The sequence below is a fragment of the Medicago truncatula genome, chromosome 1 (genome assembly GCF_003473485.1).
Source record: "Medicago truncatula cultivar Jemalong A17 chromosome 1, MtrunA17r5.0-ANR, whole genome shotgun sequence".
In the NCBI taxonomy this organism is placed as follows: domain Eukaryota; kingdom Viridiplantae; phylum Streptophyta; class Magnoliopsida; order Fabales; family Fabaceae; genus Medicago; species Medicago truncatula.
In genome coordinates this window covers 9,141,441-9,165,975 of record NC_053042.1, presented here as the reverse complement: position 1 = coordinate 9,165,975, position 24,535 = coordinate 9,141,441, and the positions used below count along the sequence as shown (strand labels likewise).

Genomic DNA, 24,535 nt, shown 5'->3' with positions numbered 1-24,535 from the left:
ATGCTTGTTGTTCAGCTTGGGTGTTGAAGGTAGATCTTGATTAAGTGATGGGTGTATTGTGTCTTTTATATATGGTGTTTATTTTAGGTCTTGAGCCTATATAGGACGCCTTTGTTTTATAATCTCGGATATTGGTATATGTTCATCTTGAGCAGGGATCAAGTTTTAATAAAATTTTCCGTTCTAAAAAAAAAGATATTCACATACTTAAATATCAATGTTTGGATATATTAACATTATAAGAAAATATCCTTAATCCTGATTTGCATTTTATTTTCATTGTTTTGATCAAAAAATTCTGAAAAAGACAAAATTTAAATTATATGAATGTTTAGTATTTATTATGAAGTTAAAGAAACTCACCACCCCTGTAAAATTGTTTCTCTTTTTGCTTAAGCCCATTCCAGAAAACTTTGATGATATCTGCAAACAAAAATTGACTTATATGAATAAGTTGGTGATAATAGAATGACTTAATCATTAAAATCAATTGTAATTTAAATAGGAATTGTTATCATGGTTTTGGGGTGCCAAGCCATTAATTGGACTTGAACCTTTCGACCGTTGATATCTCTCTTTTTTCTTGGGAAGGGAAAAATTGAGAAAAAACCCTTAGATTCTAAGTTCGGGGGTCGTTTTCGCTACGGGAAGGTGTTAGGCACCCGGAGCGATTATGGTATTCCATAAGAACCGTTCTCCTAAGTTTATTTCTACGCTTTAGTTTTATTGCTTATTTGTAAAAAAGAAGGTATGATTAGTGAAGAATGGGGGTGAGAAGAAGTAGAATTTTGATTTTTATTTCGGCTTGGATGAATTTTGACTCATTGCCTACGTACCCTTTTAAGGGATCAAAACCGGCGTAGTTCTTGCTAAAAAACTTGTTTTTTTGTTTTAATTGTTTGATTTTAAATTTTGAAAAAAAAGTTTTGAAGAAGGAGATTGGGAGGCTTCATGAGCATTAGATTTAGCAAAAAAGTGAGGTTTGATTAGTGATTAGAAAGAAAGTCTAAATGGTTAAGATGAATTGAATTTTTCTTAAGAAAAAAAGAAAGGAAAAAAATGAAGTGTTGACTTCATACTTATTATGAAATTTTTTTTGAAGTGAAGTTCAATTGTTTTTTTTGAAAAAAGATGGATTTTCTCTAAGTGTTTGAAACCTAAGCGCTTATCTAACCATACAATCCTATGCATACATCTAAGGTGAGTGTGTGTGTGTCGGTGCGTCATAGTGTCCATAGTCCATATTACAACATTGCCTAAATACATTCTATGGCCTCTTTGCCAAGCTACAAACCAATGGTAAAATATTACATCACCGAATGAATTACAATTTGTAGAAAAAAACTAAACTAATGGAGACAATAGTGAAGATAATGAAGTGCTATGAAGTGATCAACACGAAAGGAAATGTTAGTAGAAAATGATAAAAAAGAATATGGCATAAAGCGATAGAAGAAAGTATGGCATAAGACGGTAAAGTGACGATGAAAATAAGCCGGAAACATGTGATGAATAATGCGCATGATGCAAGAATAAAACTCAACACATCAAAACAGTGACATATGCATAGCAAACAGTAGCAAAATTCACATGGAATAGTATACAAATCAAACATGACGAACACGAACATTATGCACATGAAGTAACGGGTAGAAATGCGAGAGAAATGACTTAAAATAGTAAAAACCCTTGACAAAACAACACTAAAATTTTTATCACCTTTTCCAAGTAAAATACCACTGAAAATTATTAAGAAAAATAGTAAAATGATATAGTAAATTTCTTGGAATTTATTGATAAAAATTAACATGAACAGAGGGTGCAAACAGTAGGCAAGTATGGTGCAAGTAGCAAAAAAAAGCAAAAAAACGTATGGAAACCTAAGCCCAAACCCAAAGCCCAAAGTCAAAACACAGGAAAGCGCAGGGACCGTTGGATTGATCCAGGAGATGGAACCCTAGATCCAACGGTCTAGATTAAAGGGAACGAACCAGAGCTGGACCGGTCCGGTTCAGCTGCTTATAAAAGGATTACAGGACCGGTCCAGTCCATTTTTCCTTCTCCTCTCTCTCTCTAACCCTAAACCTAGTGAGAGAAGCTCTCACCTCTCTCCTCTCCTCCGGTTGTCTTCTCCGGTGAGCTTTACTGCTCCGGTGTGGTGGCTTGCCGGCCCAACAGGGCGGCGCCGCCGCACCGGAGGCGAGAAATTCCACCGTTTTCAAATTTTTTTACAGATTAAGACATCCTTTTTTGTCCTAAACAAGAATATGGCGTTAGATTTTGCATGCAAGGTCTGAATCGTTGTAGATCTGAGATTTTATGTCACGGTTTTGAAACTCTTTTTTTCTTTGAAACTTTCTTGGATCAAATCCTCTTTTATCCTTCTTGATCTGTAACGATTCACTTGCGTTGATGCTTTTTGAAAAGAGAAAAGCGAGATTTACGTGCTTACGGTTACGGTTACGGTTTGTGATTCTGGAAAATTTTTTGATATGCTTGCGTGATTTTTCAGGTTTAACTATGATTTTATTTTAAAAACAAGGTTCTGAGTTTTACCTGATGTTTGTGATGGATATTCTGTTGAGTTTCTCTGGGAAACTTGATTCTGTGCTTTCTGTGTTGTTGATTCTTGGCTTTAACACTGAAAATAAATCAGTGATTCTTCGTCTGCTTCACCGATCCAGATTCTGCAGATTCTGCTTCTTTCCTTCTTCTTTCTCTTCACTGCTTCCTCGTGATCAGTGCTTGAGTTCGTCGCGTTTCAGTGATGAACTCGCACTTTGAATTGCGAGGAAATTGGTTCTGTGATGGTGATTCCGTATTGAATCTCTGAGAATCAATAAGTAATCAAAGAAACTTTGTTGAATTCTGTTGAATTTGGTGTTTTTGTGTTGATTCGGTGGAAATCAATGGTGAATTGAGGTGGTTAGGGTTTCTGCCATTGATGAATCTTTGAAGCTTTTTGTGTTGATTCTGTTTTGATCTAACAGAAAAGAGAGAGAAAGTTTTGATCTGTTTTTGGTGAAGTGGCGTGTGATGAATGGATCTGGTGAAAAAAAGCTGACACTGTTTCCCTTTTATAAGCTGCCATGTGTGCATTGGAACCAATAGGAAGCTGACATCTGGACTTGGAAAAAAAATGGCACGGTTTTGAAAGAAAAAGAAATTTGGACCTTTTTGCAAAAAATAAGAACTTGAGGACTAAACTGCAATAAATAAAAAACTGAAATGTAAATTGGAAAAGAAACTGGACCGAAATGCAATTTTGGGACCTCAATTGAGGGACCAAAATGCAATTAAAAATAAAATTGAATAAAAAACGTAAATTGACCAAACGTAAAGCGAAACAAAAATAAAATTGACAAAACGGACTAAAACGAACCAATGACCTAAATGAGGTACTTCAAAGTAACCTCTCTATGCCAAAATTTCGTGTGAAATGACCAAAATGCCCCTAGGGCTAAAATTGACCTAAACAGATTGAAATTGACTTAACACTGACTCAGACGCAAGTTTGAAATGAATTTAACAAGGTTTACTGATGAAAAGTTAAAAATGAATTTGAAAAGACTCAGAGACAGTCACAAGGATGAAAATGGGTCCCACTGCAGGAAATGACCAAAATACCCTTCTGCATGACTTTTTGCAAATTTTGAAATAAACTGTAGAAAAAGCAATGTAATGATTCAGAGACACTTTTGAATGACTTACAAGACAAGTAAAGACATTTTGAAAGGTTTTATGCAAGAAAAACATAGGTAAAATTGTGATTGAAAATACTGCGAGGCAGAGACAAATTGAACTGTGCAGTTGAAATTTGATAATTGACAAAGCTTGAAATGAAATTGGGCCCAGTATTTTTAGGTCCAAAAACAGGGTATAACAGCTGCCCCTATTTAAGTTTCTTTGTCTGGAGAGTCAAGAGACGGAGTCTTTGGCTTGACAGGACGAAGACACTTAAATATTAGCATTTGCACTGTGTTTGGACGTAAAAATACGCCTACCCATTTTCAAATAATATGCATGCCATGCATCATTTGGATTATGAATGCAAGACCCCATGGGGATTGGAATTAACAAAATACGTCGTATCCATTGCGGGATTGGTAGACATTGACAAAGATAGTGAATAGCAGAGCAACGGGAAACTAGAAACAAGTTGGACAGGTACAAGCTGTTCTTGGATTCGAACTAGCCACTTGACCGGGAATGAAACAAACAGACAACTGCGAGTTGTTCTTATGGATTCGAACTGGTCACTTCACAGGGGATAGAGGTTACTGGACAAACATGAGTTGTTCTTATGGATTCGAACTGGTAACTCACTTGGGGACATTGGAAAGTGCGAGTTGTTCTTATGGATTCGAACTGGTGACCCGACTGGGAAAAAGAGAAAATTGGCAAGTACGAGTTGTTCTTAAGGATTCGAACTGGTTACTCGACTGAAAGCAAGGCAAATAGACAGGTGCGAGCTTGTTCTTGGATGCGAACTGGTTACTCCACCGGAGACAAACAGATAGATAGGTACAAGCTGCTCTTGGATTGAGCTGGGCACTTGACCAAACGGAAACATATTGACAGGTACAAACTGCTCTTGGATTGAGCTGGGCACTCGACCGATAACATAAGCAAATTGATAGGTACAAGCTGTTCTTGGGCTTGAACTAGCCACTTGACCAAACAGAAACATATTCACTGGGGATTGGTTTGTTTGACAAAACATAAATTGAGATTGACTTGACGTCGATTTGAATTGAAAGGTAGAAATTGACCGATATTATTGGCTCACAAGGTTTTGACAGAGAACCTGACATGAGTATTGAATTGAGACTGATGTTGACATTGGAAATGCGATATGCATGGATGATATAACAGTTTCATTAAATGCATGGGCACGTAATATGCATGATTATGCATGTATGAATGCTTGTAATGCATGACTGTTGGCAGTTTGTAGGCACGAATTCACGGGGAAGACAAGACATCAGAGTATTGGGCACGTAGTGGCTCGTGCTATGTTACACATTCTTGGAAATCCTCTTTGGAGATGACGTCGTTGGGAGACGTATCGGAACCATGGCTGAGGGCAGGTAGGTATGCAACTTGCTGGGGATAGAATCTCGGAAGACTCTACTGGGAATAACGCCGTTGTGCTGGGCATGTTGTGGACATCGCATCTGTGGTCAATGCTTTTTGTATGTTATTTTTTTCAATTTTCAATCATCATCATTTTTTTGCATCCCATTTTTGCCTGGATCGCCCTTTCGGGTTTTCGATCCACCGGGGAAATAAATTCTTTTCAATGCCCCATTTTTGCCTGAACTGCCCTTTCGGGTTGTCAATCCAGCGGGGTGCTCATTTTTGCCTAAGCCGCCCTTCCGGGTTTTCAACTTAGCGAGCTCATTTATTTTCATGCATTTTCATTCTGTTTTTTCATTCTTGCCATTGACCACAGACTATCCTGAAGGAGAACTTGCTTGTAACACATATTGAAATAGACATCAACATACTCTCATTCATGCATGTTTCGTTTGAATATACCCTGTTGCTCAGGTTTGCTTTTCAAAATAGACAAAAAGTTTTCAATTTTCAAAAAATGTTTGTTTCAAGCATTGTCATTATCAAAATAGAAAGAAAATGTTTTGTATATAGCTTTGAAAGTAGAAGAAAATAGAATCTCAAACAAAAGCACAAACTCAAATTGATGTATAAGAGTGGTGGTCAGCCGAAGGCATGACTCCACGGATTCACAAAGCTTGGAAAATGGTAATTTTATTGGTTGGTGGTACATTGAACACAGCAATCATTACATTTCCCAAAAACTTTGAATTCACAAGTACAGAAGCTTCAGATGAAGATGGTCATTGACAGCTGCAGATGCCCCAAGGGGGACGGTGGTTAGCCAGATATAGTTACTTGCCTTTTGTTTCAATCTCATTTTTGCATGAACCGCCCTTCCGGGTTTTCGGCTCATCGAGACGCTCATTCTTGCCTGAGTTGCGTACAATCTCAGCGAGCTTTTCATATATATTTTTTTTGTCCCTTATTTTTGCCTGGACCGCCCTTTCGGGTTTTCGATCCACCGGGAAGCACATTTTTGCCTAGGCCGCCCTTTCGGGTTTTCGACCTACCACGCTGTTCTTTTCATATCTCTAGGCAAAGTATTTCTTGACTATATCAGCATTCACTGGATTTGGAAGTTCTACACCATCCATGTGTGTAAGGATTAAAGCACCACCGGAGAAGGCCTTCTTGACAACATAAGGACCTTCATAGTTAGGCGTCCACTTGCCCCTTGGGTCGGGTTGCTGGCTTATCCTCCTTTTCAATACAAGTTCCCCTACCTTGAATTCTCGAGGATGGACTTTCTTGTCAAAAGCAGTCTTCATTCTTGCTTGATATGACTGTCCACGAGCCATGGCATCCATACGTTTTTCCTCAATCAAATTCAACTGATCATACCGGCTCTGGCACCATTCAGCCTCAGATAACTTTGCTTCCATGATCACACGGAGAGATGGGATCTCCACTTCCAAAGGAAGAACTGCTTCCATACCATATACAAGAGAGAAAGGGGTTGCCCCGGTTGAACTGCGCACAGTAGTACGGTAGCCATGCAGAGCATATGGTAACATCTCATGCCAGTCCTTGTAAGTGGTTACCATCTTCTGGACAATTCTCTTGATATTCTTGTTAGCGGCCTCAACTGCACCATTCATCTGAGGTCTATAGGGAGAAGAGTTATGATGCTCAATTTTGAATTCTTCACAAAGAGCTTGCACCACATTGTTATTCAGGTTGGTACCATTGTCAGTAATAATCTTGCTGGGAACACCATATCGACAGATGATGTTATTCTTGATGAACTTAGCTACCACTTGCTTGGTCACATTGGTATAAGATGCTGCTTCAACCCACTTGGTGAAGTAGTCAATTGCCACTAAGATGAAACGATGACCATTCGAAGCCTTTGGTTCAATCCTTCCGATCATGTCGATGCCCCACATTGAGAACGGCCATGGAGATGACATAACATTGAGAGTGTGCGGAGGCACATGAATCTTATCAGCATAGATTTGACATTTGTGGCATTTTCTGGCGTACTGGTAGCAATCATGCTCCATAGCCATCCAGTAATAACCTGCCCGTAGCAACTTTCTTGACATAGTATGCCCTGTAGCATGGGTCCCGAAGGTACCGTCATGTACATCATGCATTAACTGCTCTGCTTCGTGTTCATCAACACATCTTAATAATACCATGTCATAGTTCCTCTTATACAGAATATCTCCGTCTAACAGGAATCTACCGGCCAATCTTCTCAGGGTCTTCTTATCTTGTTTGGAAGCACCCGGCGGATATTCGCGGCTTAGCAAGAACTGCTTGATGTCATAGTACCAGGGTTTATAGTCAACCATATTTTCGCCAGCCTGATCGATCACCTCCCCAATAGCAAATACATGTGAAGGTCTTTCAAGGCGTTGCACTTTAATTACTGGCACATCATTCCAATGGTTCACTCGAAACATGGAAGATAGAGTAGCAAGAGCATCAGCCATTTGGTTCTCATCACGAGGAATATGGTGCAGCTCAACCTTTGTAAAATATGTCAGCAAACGTCTCGCATAATCACGATAAGGGATCAACTTAGCATGGTGGGTCTCCCATTCACCCTTTATCTGATTGATGACGAGCGCAGAATCTCCATAGATGTCGAGGTGTTTGATTCTCATGTCAATTGCTTCCTCGATCCCGAAGATACATGCTTCATATTCAGCCATATTGTTGGTACATTCGAACAAAATTCGGGCGGTAAAAGGAATGTGATGCCCCTGCGGGGATACAATGACTGCCCCGATTCCTTTACCATAAGCATTGACAGCACCATCAAAGACTAAACCCCACTTGCTATTGGGATCTGGACCTTCATTAATCAACGGTTCGTCGCAGTCTTTGGATTTCAAATACATGATCTCTTCATCGGGGAAATCGAATTCAATTGGTTGATAATCATCAAGAGGTTGGTAGGCAAGATGATCGGCAAGAATGCTACCTTTGATTGCCTTTTGAGTTTTGAACACAATATCATATTCAGACAAAAGCATCTGCCAGCGTGCAATCTTTCCAGTGACGGCAGCTTTCTCGAAGATATACTTTATCGGATCCATTCTGGATATCAACCAAGTTGTATGATTCACCAAGTAATGACGCAGGCGTTTGGCAGCCCAAGCTAGAGCACAACAAGTCTTCTCAAGCATTGTATACCGAGTTTCACAGTCGGTGAACTTCTTGCTTAGATAGTAGATAGCATGCTCTTTCTTTCCAGTCTCATCTTGTTGACCCAGTACACATCCCATGGATTCATCAAATACTGCCAAATACATAATCAAAGGCCTTCCTTCCACGGGTGGGACGAGGATAGGTGGTTCCAGCAGATAACTCTTGATGCTATCAAAAGCTTCTTGGCATTCATCATTCCATACAATAGGCTGGTTCTTTCTAAGCAGTTTGAAGATAGGCCCGCAGGTTGCGGTCATATGAGATATGAATCGGGAGATGTAATTCAAACGCCCGAGGAAACCTCTGACTTGCTTCTCTGTTTGGGGAGCTGGCATTTCTCGGATGGCCCGGACTTTATCAGGATCGACTTCAATGCCCTTTTGGCTGACAACGAAGCCTAATAACTTTCCAGACCTGACACCGAATGTACATTTGTTGGGATTCAATCGCAGCTTGTATTTTCTCAACCTTTCAAACATCTTTGTTAAATATTCAACATGCTGCTCCTCATCTGCTGACTTCACAATCATGTCATCCACATATACCTCAACTTCTTTGTGAATCATGTCATGAAACAGAGTGGTCATTCCCCTTTGATAAGTAGCACCAGCATTGATTAGGCCGAATGGCATCACTTTGTAGCAGAAGGTCCCCCATGGAGTGATAAAAGATGTCTTTTCTCTATCTTCAGGAGACATTTTGATCTGATTATAACCAGAAAAACCGTCCATGAAGGAGAACACCTTAGATTGAGCAGTATTATCAACAAGCACATCAATATGAGGTAATGGAAAGTTGTCTTTTGGACTGGCTTTGTTCAAGTCTCTGAAGTCAACACACATCCGGACTTTACCATCCTTCTTTGGCACAGGCACAATATTGGCAACCCATTCAGGATACTCAACTGTCATGAGGAAACCCGCATCAATTTGCTTCTGAACTTCGCTCTTAATCTTGAGAGCCATATCAGGATGAGTCCTTCTCAATTTCTGCCTGACGGGAGGACATTCAGGCTTGGTGGGGATCCGATGCTCCACGATCATAGGGTCTAGACCTGGCATATCTTCATAGGACCATGCAAAAATATCCGGATATTCCCGGAGGAGTTGGATAATCTTCTGCTTAACCCCTTCCTCTAGAGTAGCACCAATCTTGATTTCTTGCTTATTCTCCTCGGTACCTATGTTGACAAGCTCAATCTCTTCTTGGTGAGGCTGAATGGCTTTCTTTTCTTGCTCAAGTAACCGAGTAATCTCATATGGTATGTCATCACCTTCCTCATCTTCGGCTTCATATACAGGGAATTCAAAATTTGGAGGAACCGTAGGATTACTGTGTTCAACGGGTTTGTTATGGTTCAACCTGCATATAATGATTGGATGATTTTAGAAAGAGTTTTTTTTTTTTCATGCAGATTTTTGAAATTAATAAGAAAATACAGACGTTTTGGTTTTTTCTGGCATTACCATTGTTTCCAAGAAAAAGGCACTAAAAAAGCAGTCGTGAAAGAAACGACAATTTTTATTAATCAACGGCAATGCCGAAACAAACACGCCCTTACAGAAAATATCACTGTCGCTTCGGGCAGAGCGAGAGGATTGTTATTTTGAAAACAAAACATTAAAGCAACAAGACACATTACTCGGAAACATGCATGATTGAAGGAATGTCAATGGCATCCCAATCTGTCGCAATGCCTCCTGGTGTAACAAATACAGGCCTGAGACCAGATCCAGTGGCTTCTTCAGAGATAGCATTAACAAACCCTGCACTGTGGAAGACTCCCGAGGAAACCCTTGATGACGGGGAGAACCCGAGACCTTCTTTACGCTTGTTCTCACAGAGCTGTATCACCTTGCCCCAGCCGGCAGTCTGACCGTCCTGAATAACCTTCTGAGCATCTTTCAATGAAGCCATAGCAGCCCCAGCTTTCTTAGGCTCTGCACCTTCAATGGTCAAACCCTGGAAAGCAGTCCCTTCAGCAGACCCTGCTTCAATACAAGAAAAGGAAGACAGCTGGCTGACTAGGTATGCCTCTTCACCATGGATTGTAACGAGTTTTCCATTCTTCACAAATTTCAACTTCTGATGTAAGGTGGAAGTAACCGCACCTGCATCGTGTATCCACGGTCTTCCCAGCAGGCAACTGTAGGATGCATTAATGTCCATCACTTGGAAAGTAACCAAGAAATTCTCAGGGCCAATGATTAACGGCAAGTCTATCTCTCCCAGCACATTCTTTCGAGATCCATCAAAAGCTTTGACCAAGAAAGTACTTCTCCTCAACGGGGTCCCACGGTAGCTCAACTGATCTAGAGTTGTCTTGGGCATTACATTGAGGGAGGAACCGGTATCCACCAACACATTTGATATCATGTCTGATTTACAATTTACCGAGATGTGCAAAGCCAGATTGTGACTCTTTCCCGCTTCCGGCAACTCTTCTTCACTGAACCAGAGGTTGTTACAAGCAGTAATATTTCCCACTATGCCACCAAACCGATCTACCGTAACTTCGTGGTCAACATATGCCTGCTCCAGCACTTTCAACAAGGTATTCCTGTGAGCCTCAGAGCTCAAGAGTAATGACAAGACAGATATCTTCGAAGGAGTCTGCAGCAACTGATCAACGATCTTGTAGTCGCTCCTCTTTATTATCCTCAGAATCTCATCTAAATTTGAATCCTCTATAGATTTGCCTGACTGGTTCACATCTGTAGCAATGGGTGAAACAACGGTTGGAGTTGCTTCTTCAACTGGCGGAATGGTCGGTGTAGCTACCTTCTTCTGAAATAACGGCGGACGAACCTTCCCGCTTCTTAGCGCTGCAGAAGTCCCTTCGGCAATATTGCTTACTGTGGCAAAGGAGGCTAGAGGCACCTCTACTCCATTTTCTATCATAGTAGCATTGTACTTGTATGGCACTGCCTTGTCCGAAACATAAGGAATTGGTCCTGGCAACCTTATCACCAAAGGCTCAGCATTCTTCTTCAAAGGTACACTCTTGACAGGCGGATCGTGAAAAACTGGCACGACCACGCAAACATCACTGACAGTCAGAAGATTATCATCCATCAAGCTTTGGATGTCGTCTTGAACAGCATGGCAACCCAAAGGATCACGGAGGCGTCCTAGACACTTGGCATGCTCATGGCTGAACAGGGAAGCTTTGCACAGCTTGATGTGCAGAGGCACCAGAGGAGTTGCGACGTTGCGGACATCAAGTCTAGGAGCTTCCTCACACACTTCGATCATATTCACAGCGGCATGATTTGGTAGCGGATTGTCGAGGACATGTGGAACATTATTCTCAAAAGTCAGCTTCCCTTGATCGATGAGCTTCTTCACGATATACTTCAGAGCATAACACCCCTCGACATCATGACCTAGGGCACCTTGATGAAAATCACATTTGAGATCAGACCTGAACCTTGAAGGCAACGGATCAGGTGGAGGCTTGCCCTGTCTAGTTGTACAATGCCCTCTCTGGAGTAAAGTTGGAAGCAACTCAGCATATAACATCGGTATCGGAGGGAAAGTAGGCCTAGCTTGCTGATTTTGTTGTTGTTGTTGAACCGGCATCTGTTGTTTCATCTGTTGAGCAATTGCATTGACGGGCACTTGAGGTTGACCCGATGGCAGAGGGTACTGATGATAAAATGGCGGAAAGAAAGGATGCTGAGAATACGGCATATATGGGTATGACGGAGGCATTTGGGCTGCATTGATAGGAGCAACGGTAGCCATGGATTGACCGGCTCCAGCTGATACCATTCCCACTTCCGTTTCTTTCTTCTTGTGGTGTCCATTACCATACCTCTTCGATGCGCTCGTAGAAGATTCAGCCTTCTCAAACACAATGATTCCATCCCTGACGGCTTCCTCAAGACGGGTTCCCATAGTGACCATCTCCGAAAAGTTGTTCGGGGCAGCGATGATCATCCTCTCAACATAATCTTTCTTCAAGGTCTTTAAGAATGTCTGGGTCATTTCTTCTTCATCTAAAGCAGGAGTGATACGGGCAGCCGCCCCTCTCCACCTTTGCGCATATTCACGGAAACTTTCCTCCTTCTTCTGAGATAGGGACCTGAGAAACTCCCTATTTGGCCTCAGTCGAGTGTTAAACCCATAATGGCTCTTGAAAGCGGTGGCTAACTCATCAAAGGTATGGATGTCATTCTTACTCAAACTGGTATACCACTCTGCGGCATCTTCCATCAGACTATCCTGAAAACAGTGGATCATAAGGGAATCATTGTCTTTGTAATTGCCCATCTTCCGGACGTATTTGATGATGTGATTTTGAGGACAAGTTAGCCCGTTGTACCGGTCGAAGTCCGGAATCTTGAACTTTTTAGGAACATCCACTTTTGACACTAAGCAAAGGTCTTGAGTTTTGACAGAGTCTGCATTCCCTCGGTTGGCCTGGATTTCGTGACGGAGTTCTTTAGCAAGTTCCTCCATCATCTCTTCCATAGTCTTGGTTACGGGGATGCTTCTGTGCTGTGTGTTGATGTTAATACCTTGAGGCAGAGTGTGTACCAGAGGCTCAGTGACAGCTGCTGTTGTTTGTGGCAAAGTAGCAATGATGGAGGCGGCATTTGTTGCAGGGATCAGAACATTGTTAGCAGTGCCCGAGGTGCTTGCTGTAGCAACGGGAGTGAAGAACGGTGGAAGCCCATACGGAAACCCCACTGGCATAGTAAAGCGGTTGTCTGCAGAAGTGGTAGGGAGCACGCTTGTAGTTACTGGTGCAGCTGTGGTTGTAGGGATAGCTGTAGCTGATTGCTCTTGAGCAGCTAGTAGAGCAGTCATGACGTCATTAGCTTTAGCCAATTCCTCCTTTAGAGAGGCTAACTCGGTGCGAAGCTGAGCGTTCTCTTCTTCCATAGCCCTTTTCTTCCTTCTGTATTCTCTGGTTCGATCAATTCTATCTGGTTCGTAAACTCTCTGAGCACGAGCCACTTTTCACACTGCGGCAGAGGAACCAGGAGATAGTGAGCACTTGGAAGCCTTTGTGACCAATGCATGATGCATATGATGCATGATATGCAAATGCGAATGCAAAAGACTTATTTTTTTTTCATCGAAGGATTTTAAAACAAATTAGAAATCTTGCAAATAATCAAAATTACACAACATTTTCAACAAGGTAAACAAATAAAGCTCTCAAGCATAGGAAGTAGTCGGAAGATCATCGGACTCGGAATCTGAATCACAGTATCTATCAAAGAAATCTCGTCGTCCTCGAGCTCTCTTGGAATCCCTCATAAACAGCTCGTCTTTCTCTTCCAATTCCTTCCGGACCTTAGCTAGTTCTTTCTTCAACATCAGATTCTCATGAGTCTTCTGCTCATCTCTACCATCCAAAGTCATGATTAGATTCTCGGCTTGATTGTACCGAGCTTTCCACACTTGCTTCTCACGACTCTCCATAGCTAGATGCTCCTGATACATATCCTGAGTCGCGGGAAGTAGAGGTAGAGGCATAGATGGAGTAGACGAAGACACGTATCTCATAGCTGGATAAGGCATACCAATCTCCTCAGCTCGATCTATCACCCACTGAGTATAGGCCTCATGAGCAATACCGGATCTCACACCTAGATGCCTCACACTTTTCCTTCGAACCTTGGACCAAGCATCCACGAAAGCTTTCCTTTGTCCGGTAGGAGCATTCGTGTAGAAGAAGAACTCTAGAGATGTAGCAAGATTGATGGGCTTCGACTTCATAGGGAAACCAAACTGTCTCATAGCGAGCTCGGGGTTGTAGTTGATTCCTCCACGGGTACCAAGAAGAGGTACATTGAGAAAATCTCCACAACCCATAATGATTTCCTTCACCTGAGCGGCCGGAGTGAGCCAGACGACCTCATTAGGAGTAAGGGCCATAATCCGCTGCGAGTAGGACCAGTTCTCCGAGTTGTCATGGAAGGAACTCGGAAGGTGCGAAATAAACCACCTATACAAAAGAGATGTGCAGCAAAGAATATACCCACGGCCCTTGAGAGTCCTGTCATGAATGGCGTGATAGGTATCTGCTAGCAAAGTAGGAACCGGGTTCTTGGAATGAAAGATCTCGATAGCATTCATGTCTACGAAGTCGTCGAGGTTCGGGAAGAGAATGAGCCCGTAGATAAGTAAAGCAAGAATAGCCTCGAGTGTATCCTGACGAGTAGTACCGAGATTAGCCTGATCAAGAAGATACTTCGAAGTGAACCCCCGGATGTGAGATTTGGTAATAAGATGGTTGGAGACGTCGGAAGTCTTGAGGTAGAGATCCTTAGCAATAACCAGAGGAGTAAGAGAAGCCCCGGGACCGGTGAAAGGTGTCTTCTCGGCTATAGGTAAACCCACTAGATTGGAGTAAGCCTCGAGAGTAGGAACCAACTGGAAGTCCGGGAAAGTGAAGCAACGGAAGCTCGGATCATAAAACTGCACTAGAGTGTGCACTAGCTTCTCTTCCACATCGGTTCGGAGCAAAGTAAGCAATCCCCCATATCGGAGTCGGAACCCTGTTTGACTCTTGACCTTGAGTGCCAACTCTCTCAAACTAACCAAATCCACTTCCTTGAACTTGTAGCACTTAGTCTTCTTCATACCTGTGATTATTTACAAAAATTCTCATTTGTTTAAACCTTTCGATGAATGCATGAAAAATGTTTATGCATGAATGCATGTATGCATGATTGTTTTGTTTAGTTACAAAGAACAGGGTGGGTTGAGATTCAAAGTAACAGATGGACACGGCGTCCGGTGAACTAAGGCTTTGGATAGTAGTAACCAAGGTTCTAACACAGTTCCCAAACTGCAACCTCTCTCACATATATCATGGTAGTACAGGACGACACCCGTTCCATGATTATTTGTGAGAAGGTCTAGTTTGAGTGTAGTATCGCGTGACGACTAAAGTTTGAGACAACACTCAATTTAGCCACCGCACTACGTCCTAAGAAGGCTAGGATGGGTTTGGTAACTACGGTTCATAGCTTCGTCGAACAATTGAAAGTGAAGTGCCTAAGCATGACAACACACGCCGACAATATCACCTTCAAAATGCCTCAGCTATGTGAGATTGATCGCATAATCCAATACACGAGGCAACCCCCGGATCGAATTGTCGATTATATCTCTTCCTAAACATAAGTTCACTTAGCCCGGGTATAGGACTTTTGATATTCTCACCCCACACGTCAAATGAAAATAAACAAGTATTCATATGTAAGTAATAAAACAAAGCGTAAGTATAAACTAAGGAAAACTAGGCGTGACCCGCTAAAAAATTTCCCCAGTGAAGTCGCCATTTCTGTTATCATGGTTTTGGGGTGCCAAGCCATTAATTGGACTTGAACCTTTCGACCGTTGATATCTCTCTTTTTTCTTGGGAAGGGAAAAATTGAGAAAAAACCCTTAGATTCTAAGTTCGGGGGTCGTTTTCGCTACGGGAAGGTGTTAGGCACCCGGAGCGATTATGGTATTCCATAAGAACCGTTCTCCTAAGTTTATTTCTACGCTTTAGTTTTATTGCTTATTTGTAAAAAAGAAGGTATGATTAGTGAAGAATGGGGGTGAGAAGAAGTAGAATTTTGATTTTTATTTCGGCTTGGATGAATTTTGACTCATTGCCTACGTACCCTTTTAAGGGATCAAAACCGGCGTAGTTCTTGCTAAAAAACTTGTTTTTTTGTTTTAATTGTTTGATTTTAAATTTTGAAAAAAAAGTTTTGAAGAAGGAGATTGGGAGGCTTCATGAGCATTAGATTTAGCAAAAAAGTGAGGTTTGATTAGTGATTAGAAAGAAAGTCTAAATGGTTAAGATGAATTGAATTTTTCTTAAGAAAAAAAGAAAGGAAAAAAATGAAGTGTTGACTTCATACTTATTATGAAATTTTTTTTGAAGTGAAGTTCAATTGTTTTTTTTGAAAAAAGATGGATTTTCTCTAAGTGTTTGAAACCTAAGCGCTTATCTAACCATACAATCCTATGCATACATCTAAGGTGAGTGTGTGTGTGTCGGTGCGTCATAGTGTCCATAGTCCATATTACAACATTGCCTAAATACATTCTATGGCCTCTTTACCAAGCTACAAACCAATGGTAAAATATTACATCACCGAATGAATTACAATTTGTAGAAAAAAACTAAACTAATGGAGACAATAGTGAAGATAATGAAGTGCTATGAAGTGATCAACACGAAAGGAAATGTTAGTAGAAAATGATAAAAAAGAATATGGCATAAAGCGATAGAAGAAAGTATGGCATAAGACGGTAAAGTGACGATGAAAATAAGCCGGAAACATGTGATGAATAATGCGCATGATGCAAGAATAAAACTCAACACATCAAAACAGTGACATATGCATAGCAAACAGTAGCAAAATTCACATGGAATAGTATACAAATCAAACATGACGAACACGAACATTATGCACATGAAGTAACGGGTAGAAATGCGAGAGAAATGACTTAAAATAGTAAAAACCCTTGACAAAACAACACTAAAATTTTTATCACCTTTTCCAAGTAAAATACCACTGAAAATTATTAAGAAAAATAGTAAAATGATATAGTAAATTTCTTGGAATTTATTGATAAAAATTAACATGAACAGAGGGTGCAAACAGTAGGCAAGTATGGTGCAAGTAGCAAAAAAAAGCAAAAAAACGTATGGAAACCTAAGCCCAAACCCAAAGCCCAAAGTCAAAACACAGGAAAGCGCAGGGACCGTTGGATTGATCCAGGAGATGGAACCCTAGATCCAACGGTCTAGATTAAAGGGAACGAACCAGAGCTGGACCGGTCCGGTTCAGCTGCTTATAAAAGGATTACAGGACCGGTCCAGTCCATTTTTCCTTCTCCTCTCTCTCTCTAACCCTAAACCTAGTGAGAGAAGCTCTCACCTCTCTCCTCTCCTCCGGTTGTCTTCTCCGGTGAGCTTTACTGCTCCGGTGTGGTGGCTTGCCGGCCCAACAGGGCGGCGCCGCCGCACCGGAGGCGAGAAATTCCACCGTTTTCAAAATTTTTTACAGATTAAGACATCCTTTTTTGTCCTAAACAAGAATATGGCGTTAGATTTTGCATGCAAGGTCTGAATCGTTGTAGATCTGAGATTTTATGTCACGGTTTTGAAACTCTTTTTTTCTTTGAAACTTTCTTGGATCAAATCCTCTTTTATCCTTCTTGATCTGTAACGATTCACTTGCGTTGATGCTTTTTGAAAAGAGAAAAGCGAGATTTACGTGCTTACGGTTACGGTTTGTGATTCTGGAAAAATTTTTGATATGCTTGCGTGATTTTTCAGGTTTAACTATGATTTTATTTTAAAAACAAGGTTCTGAGTTTTACCTGATGTTTGTGATGGATATTCTGTTGAGTTTCTCTGGGAAACTTGATTCTGTGCTTTCTGTGTTGTTGATTCTTGGCTTTAACACTGAAAATAAATCAGTGATTCTTCGTCTGCTTCACCGATCCAGATTCTGCAGATTCTGCTTCTTTCCTTCTTCTTTCTCTTCACTGCTTCCTCGTGATCAGTGCTTGAGTTCGTCGCGTTTCAGTGATGAACTCGCACTTTGAATTGCGAGGAAATTGGTTCTGTGATGGTGATTCCGTATTGAATCTCTGAGAATCAATAAGTAATCAAAGAAACTTTGTTGAATTCTGTTGAATTTGGTGTTTTTGTGTTGATTCGGTGGAAATCAATGGTGAATTGAGGTGGTTAGGGTTTCTGCCATTGATGAATCTTTGAAGCTTTTTGTGTTGATTCTGTTTTGATCTAACAGAAAAGAGAGAGAAAGTTTTGATCTGTTTTTGGTGAAGTGGCGTGTGATGAATGGATCTGGTGAAAAAAAGCTGACACTGTTTCCCTTTTATAAGCTGCCATGTGTGCATTGGAACCAATAGGAAGCTGACATCTGGACTTGGAAAAAAAATGGCACGGTTTTGAAAGAAAAAGAAATTTGGACCTTTTTGCAAAAAATAAGAACTTGAGGACTAAACTGCAATAAATAAAAAACTGAAATGTAAATTGGAAAAGAAACTGGACCGAAATGCAATTTTGGGACCTCAATTGAGGGACCAAAATGCAATTAAAAATAAAATTGAATAAAAAACGTAAATTGACCAAACGTAAAGCGAAACAAAAATAAAATTGACAAAACGGACTAAAACGAACCAATGACCTAAATGAGGTACTTCAAAGTAACCTCTCTATGCCAAAATTTCGTGTGAAATGACCAAAATGCCCCTAGGGCTAAAATTGACCTAAACAGATTGAAATTGACTTAACACTGACTCAGACGCAAGTTTGAAATGAATTTAACAAGGTTTACTGATGAAAAGTTAAAAATGAATTTGAAAAGACTCAGAGACAGTCACAAGGATGAAAATGGGTCCCACTGCAGGAAATGACCAAAATACCCTTCTGCATGACTTTTTGCAAATTTTGAAATAAACTGTAGAAAAAGCAATGTAATGATTCAGAGACACTTTTGAATGACTTACAAGACAAGTAAAGACATTTTGAAAGGTTTTATGCAAGAAAAACATAGGTAAAATTGTGATTGAAAATACTGCGAGGCAGAGACAAATTGAACTGTGCAGTTGAAATTTGATAATTGACAAAGCTTGAAATGAAATTGGGCCCAGTATTTTTAGGTCCAAAAACAGGGTATAACAGGAATGTTATTAAGTAATGTCTCTAATACCTTTTTAGTATATTGGGTACCAATATTTTAGTGTGTATTTTCTATATAAGTGTAAATATTTTTTACGAATACGAAATATATATTATTGTGCGAATCAAATATACTTTACATGCGGATGATGTTGGAGTAAGCCCTAATAGCCAATCTATATTGATTGGGTTTAGCTTTGTATCATGATATTGACATAAATATATATTATGAATATATAAATAATAGGGCATTTTTTTATTGATTTTGTTTTATTTCAAAATAATAAAGTCCCTAGAATAGTTAGTCTGTTTAATGGAACATTGAGTATAACTTAATTGTGAGATCCCGTTAAACATAAGGAAACTATTCTTAAAGTATCCGTAGTCAAGCTTTATTGGGAAGTGGAATATCATTAAAACATAGAGACTATTATGTGGGTAGACTGATGATCACATCTCACAGATCATGGATAAAGAGTTATCAAGTCTTCACATAGATATAAATATTAGGAGTAATATTTATATTGGATTGACCCGCCATGAGAATACTACATAGTAAAAGTTATGAAAAGTGTCATAAGATATTCTCATAGTGATAGTGGTGTATTCCACCCTTCGACCTGAAACCACTATGTACCCTAGATGTTGGAGTCGAGTGCTTTGTCACCATTCAAACGTTGTCCATAACAGGATGACTAAAGTTGGTTAATTGGTACTCCATGAATCATGCTGAGGGACATAAGTGACCTAGATGAAATTTTTCCCTCCTACATAACAAGAAAAATGTCTACGAGCCCAATATGAAACTAGACAAGGATGACACCGTCCGGTCTATGCCTTGTGTTCAATATAGACATAAGGGCAAAAGGATAATTATAAACATGATCATTATCACGGAAATGTTTCGTCAGATCACATGACATTCTCGTCACTTGGGTAGCAGTGATGTGTTGCTAGATACCGCTCATTGTTTATAATATTAAATATGTGATTTAATATTATTGTCAACGTTACAGGAACCTATATGGTCACACACAAAGGACAGATAGATGAGAGAAATAAATAAGTAAGACTTATTTATAAAATAATAAGTGAGACTTATTAGTAATTAAATAATTAAATATGACTTTATTATTTAATTTATGAAAAATAGAGAAACGCGATCCACCGTAAGGTATGCTGTATTTAAGTGTTGTCTTGCTGACCACACAAACGATTCTATAAATAGAACCCTTGTGTTGAAGCATTACTAACTTTTTGTGAGTGCTTAACCTAATTCACAAAAGTTGTGAAACCCTAGCCGCCGCTCTCTAAACCTCGTTCTCTTTGAATCTCCGTTGGAATTGGCTAGCACCGATCATAGGAGACGTTCTGTTCATGTGGAATGAGTAGAGGCAACGCTGCTTTGCTTTGCTCGTGATCAGAAATAATTCTTCTACAAAGATTCTGCTCTTCAAGAGGTAAACACATGAATCGTAATTTGATTTGTGATTAATTCTTTAATCAAGACCCGTTTCAATGAGATTTGTTCCGCTAAGAGGATTATAAAATTTTGAAAAACCCCTCTTTAAATCCCTTCAGATGACACCTACAATATACAGATGATACTCTTTGGTGGGCAAGGTGACAGTTCAAAATCTTTGGACTTTGAAGGCGTTGTTACAAGGGTTCGAGATGGTGTCGAGGTTAAAAGTGAACTTTTCGAAGAGTTGTTTGATTGGGATAAATGTTCCTAGAGATTTTATGGATATGGCTTGCAACTTCTTGGGTTGTAGGGAGAGTAACCTTCCGTTTAAATATTTGGGTCTTCCGGTTGGCGCTAACCATATAAGTATTACTACTTGGGACTCTCTTTTGGAGCTTATGACCAAAAGATTGAACTCTTGGGGGAATAGATTAGTTAGCTTTGGGCCTCTTCAAAAAAAAAAAAAGATTTGTTAGCTTTGGTGGTAGAATCGTGCTTTCAAACTCGGTTTTGAATGTCATTCCCATTTTTTACCTTTCATAGGAATGTGCTTCCTCCTAATGTGTTTCCTCCTAATATCATTCCCATTTTTTACCTTTCATAGGAATGTGCTTACCTTCCGTTTAATCGAATTCCAACCCGTTCGAATCTTGCTCATAGGAATGTGCTTCCTCCTAATGATAATTTGAGTTGTGTGCTTTGTGATTTGGAGGTAGAATCAACAAACCATTTGTTTGTGCATTGTGATGTTCAAGTTATACAATGGTTTGAGGTGGAGTTTATTATGCCGCACAACTTGTTCTCTCATTGGCTCTGTTGAAATGGAGAAGTGTGGTGTAAAAGAGTACTCGAAGGGGGATGTGCATGGTTTGGCAAGCTACTCTTTGGGAAGCTCAACAGACGATATAGTGGATAAGGTAAAGATGTTTTCATGGAGATGGGTTCTCTCTAGGCTTAAGATTCCGACTTGTTTTTATTATGAATGGTGTTGGAATCCGAGGTTTTTTCTAGGTGCGTAGTGAAGGTGACCTTGGTGTTAGTGGGTTGCCTGGTTGGTGGTTTGCTGTTCGGTTGCATAGCTGCTGTTATTTAGTTGCTGAATCCGATCATAAGTTGTGGGGCTAAGGGGATCGGCTGTTTTTATTGCTTCAGCTGCTGTTTTGCTGCGCTGCAGTTTGTTTTTCAGCAGGTACTGCATGTTGTATGGCGTTTGTTGGCAGGTATCCAAGGTGTTTTGAGGTCGTGGGGTATGTGTGCCTCTGTATCAGTTTGGTTTAGGGGATTGGTAGTGGCTAGTTTTAGCTATGGCTTTGTAATTCGGTGGTGTTAGAACCGGATTACAGGCTCATAATTTGCTACTGTCACTTTTGTTTGGGGTTTCTGTTTAGGTTTGTAGCTTCGGCTTTGTTGTGGGTTTGGGTGTTCCGTCTATATACAGAGCCCTTTTGTTTTTCGTTGCTCCATCCTTTCCATTCGTTTTGCGGGGTAGGCGTTATTAATATTTAGCCGATTCAAAAAATAAATAAAAAATATACTTTACATGCAACTGCAGAAACTAATTTTTCTCTTATCAGATTTAATATTGTTACATTCTCAAGGTTGAATTCAAATTTATGACCTCCGACTAAGATATTCTCAGCGTTGAATTCGAATTTATGACCTTCGATTAAGATGGAAGTGATCTCTTCTCATATAATTCAAATTCTTTCAAAAAATAATAAGAAATATCTATTGATATAAATGTTGAATCATCAAAGTATAAATTTTCCTTTTAACTATTTTTTTTGGTTAAGTAGTTTACTGGTTAGAATTCACTTTTTTCAACCCTGCATATAACAATGTATGTCCCTGTCAACTGAGCTATACCCATGGGACAATTTTCCTATGTATTTATTATTTTCTATTTTTCCAATTGTTATAATTTATCTTTTTATCATTAGAGGATAATTTTTTTTTTGGTTACATTAGAGATAATTTAGTAAACTAGGTCATAATTTATTTTTCATAAAAAATAATAAATATGTATCCTTAAAAATATATTAAACAAAATAAGGAATAGTTTTAATTTATGCTAGATCACTTATTACTTTGGTTACATACTTACGAAAAGCAACAATTCATAGTTAAATTGAACTTTGTGGAATTCGAATGGGCTTAAAACTCTCTTTTAAAAGTTTTAACGATGTTGCATGCCCAACTATATTCGAACCTAGGGTTTCTTACTATATTTTTTACTCGAATTAAATTCTTACTAAGTAGAACAACATTTATATATTTTTTTTTTGTCAAGTAGCTAGCCTAGTGGCATGAAGTTCACACATTATAAATATGGAGAAGTGTAGTGTCTGGGGATCGAATTCCGACCCCTACATATATTATGCAATGTCAATTAAGTTAAACTCACGAGGACAACAACATTCATATTTTACTACCTAAATAATTGAATTAATGAACGATAAACTATATATTATTAGAAGAAGATAGCTAAATTAAGGGGATCAAACTCTTACCTTTAGCTGATAAAACAATCCGAGACCATTTCCCTGCATTACCAAAGAACGGAAAAATTTATCATTTTATAATATAATAAGTATTCGTTTTTGATCGTATTTATGAGTTTCACATGACATTGTTCATAAATAATCAAAGAAGAGCCATCATCATACTCCATATTTAAACAATAATTACAATATTGAGAAGTCTTAACGTGATAGCAAAATAAACATCATTTGAGCATACAGATAGATGAAAAAAAAAGCGAGGAGGAAAGAGATATAATGAAATAAAGTCATCTAGTATGTGTGTGCCTAACTAGGATTTATTTATAGTTGTGATCATACAACTATTTTTCTTTATAATTTTTTTTTTGTCGAAAAGCTTTTGATTATAAATGATGTAAAAATGAATACACGGGGCATGTCATCGTTTGGAAATTAATTTTGAAAAGGTTGAGTTAGGTCTAACAATAGAGATTAAATGAAGGTTGATGAGTAGTCAAAATTTACAGAGAATACTAAAAATTTGTAACGAAGAGATAAAAAAAGTTCAAATGGTGGATCTTTACCACAATTATTACTCTCTGAAAATCCCATAAGAGTGAAGCAATAGTGCACATTGCATCCAAGTTTCTGTGTGGTAGTGTCGAAGTAACAGAGCTCGGACTTTTCACAATAATTCTGACAAGGAAGACGCAACCATGAAATCTCAAATCCATACACTAATGCCTTTTGTATTTCATCATATGATATTACTTGATTTCCTTGCAAACCCTTCAAAGAAGTGGGAGTAATAAATTTCACATGACAACCAACTTGTAAATCTTCAGCAGTTATATGACCAGCTATAGCATAAATATAATAGCCTTTTGATTTGGACTCCTGAGTGAGACAGGAAGAAGTATTCACATATTTAGGATTGTTACGTACTGGATGGCTACAGTTAAGGTAAACAATGTGCTCGAAAAGCTTGTTTTCAGAACTGTAGAGTTGGCCCCTGTAACCGGCATGGTATGGATCCGTACAATTTTCGTCGTTATTATAGGTATCACAGAAATTAGATCGAGACAATGAATAATGTGGAAGTAAATTGAAATTATATTCTATGACTCCAGGATCAGCAACTCGGATTGTGAAATTGTTGTAGTTGATGGATTGCACATAATATTTTCCCGAATACAAATATAAAGTTGCCACATTATTTTCACAAGATAGTTCGTACCTGCTTTCTCCGCAGTGTTTGGGGTCATCTTGTAATCGAAATGGGTAACTTATGTTGGAAATTTTGCCACAAGAAGAAGGTGGACAAGCATTTGTTGTAGTGCTGCTGTTACCTTGTTGGAGTAGAAGCATAAACGGTAACAACAGTACCAATATCACTCTCATCAACAACATAGTAACCAAGTTGGGTTTTTTGATTGAAATAGGTTAAAGGTCAAAAACTTTGGACTTCGATGTTCATATTTGGGATGTCCTTCCTATATTATTATGGAAGTCCTATATTTAGCTGCAAAGAGAGTACATAATACTATTCACTATTAATTAATAAATGTTTATTTCAAGGGAGTATTAATTAAATATTTTGAAATAACAAGTTATTGTAACTTAGTAAAAAAATTA

The 24,535-nt window shown here is 39.3% G+C and overlaps 1 protein-coding gene across 1 annotated transcript; it reads right to left on the bottom strand.

The window, feature by feature from the left end:
* Positions 1 to 349: 349 nt before the first annotated feature.
* Positions 350 to 24,388, bottom strand: LOC25482285 (uncharacterized). Its single transcript, XM_039829978.1, has 3 exons — positions 23,485 to 24,388; positions 22,931 to 22,963; positions 350 to 423 (listed from the first exon to the last, which is right to left on the bottom strand). Exons 1-3 carry the CDS (start codon positions 24,308 to 24,310, stop codon positions 350 to 352), a joined length of 933 nt encoding a protein of 310 aa, XP_039685912.1. The 5' UTR covers positions 24,311 to 24,388.
* Positions 24,389 to 24,535: the final 147 nt, after the last annotated feature.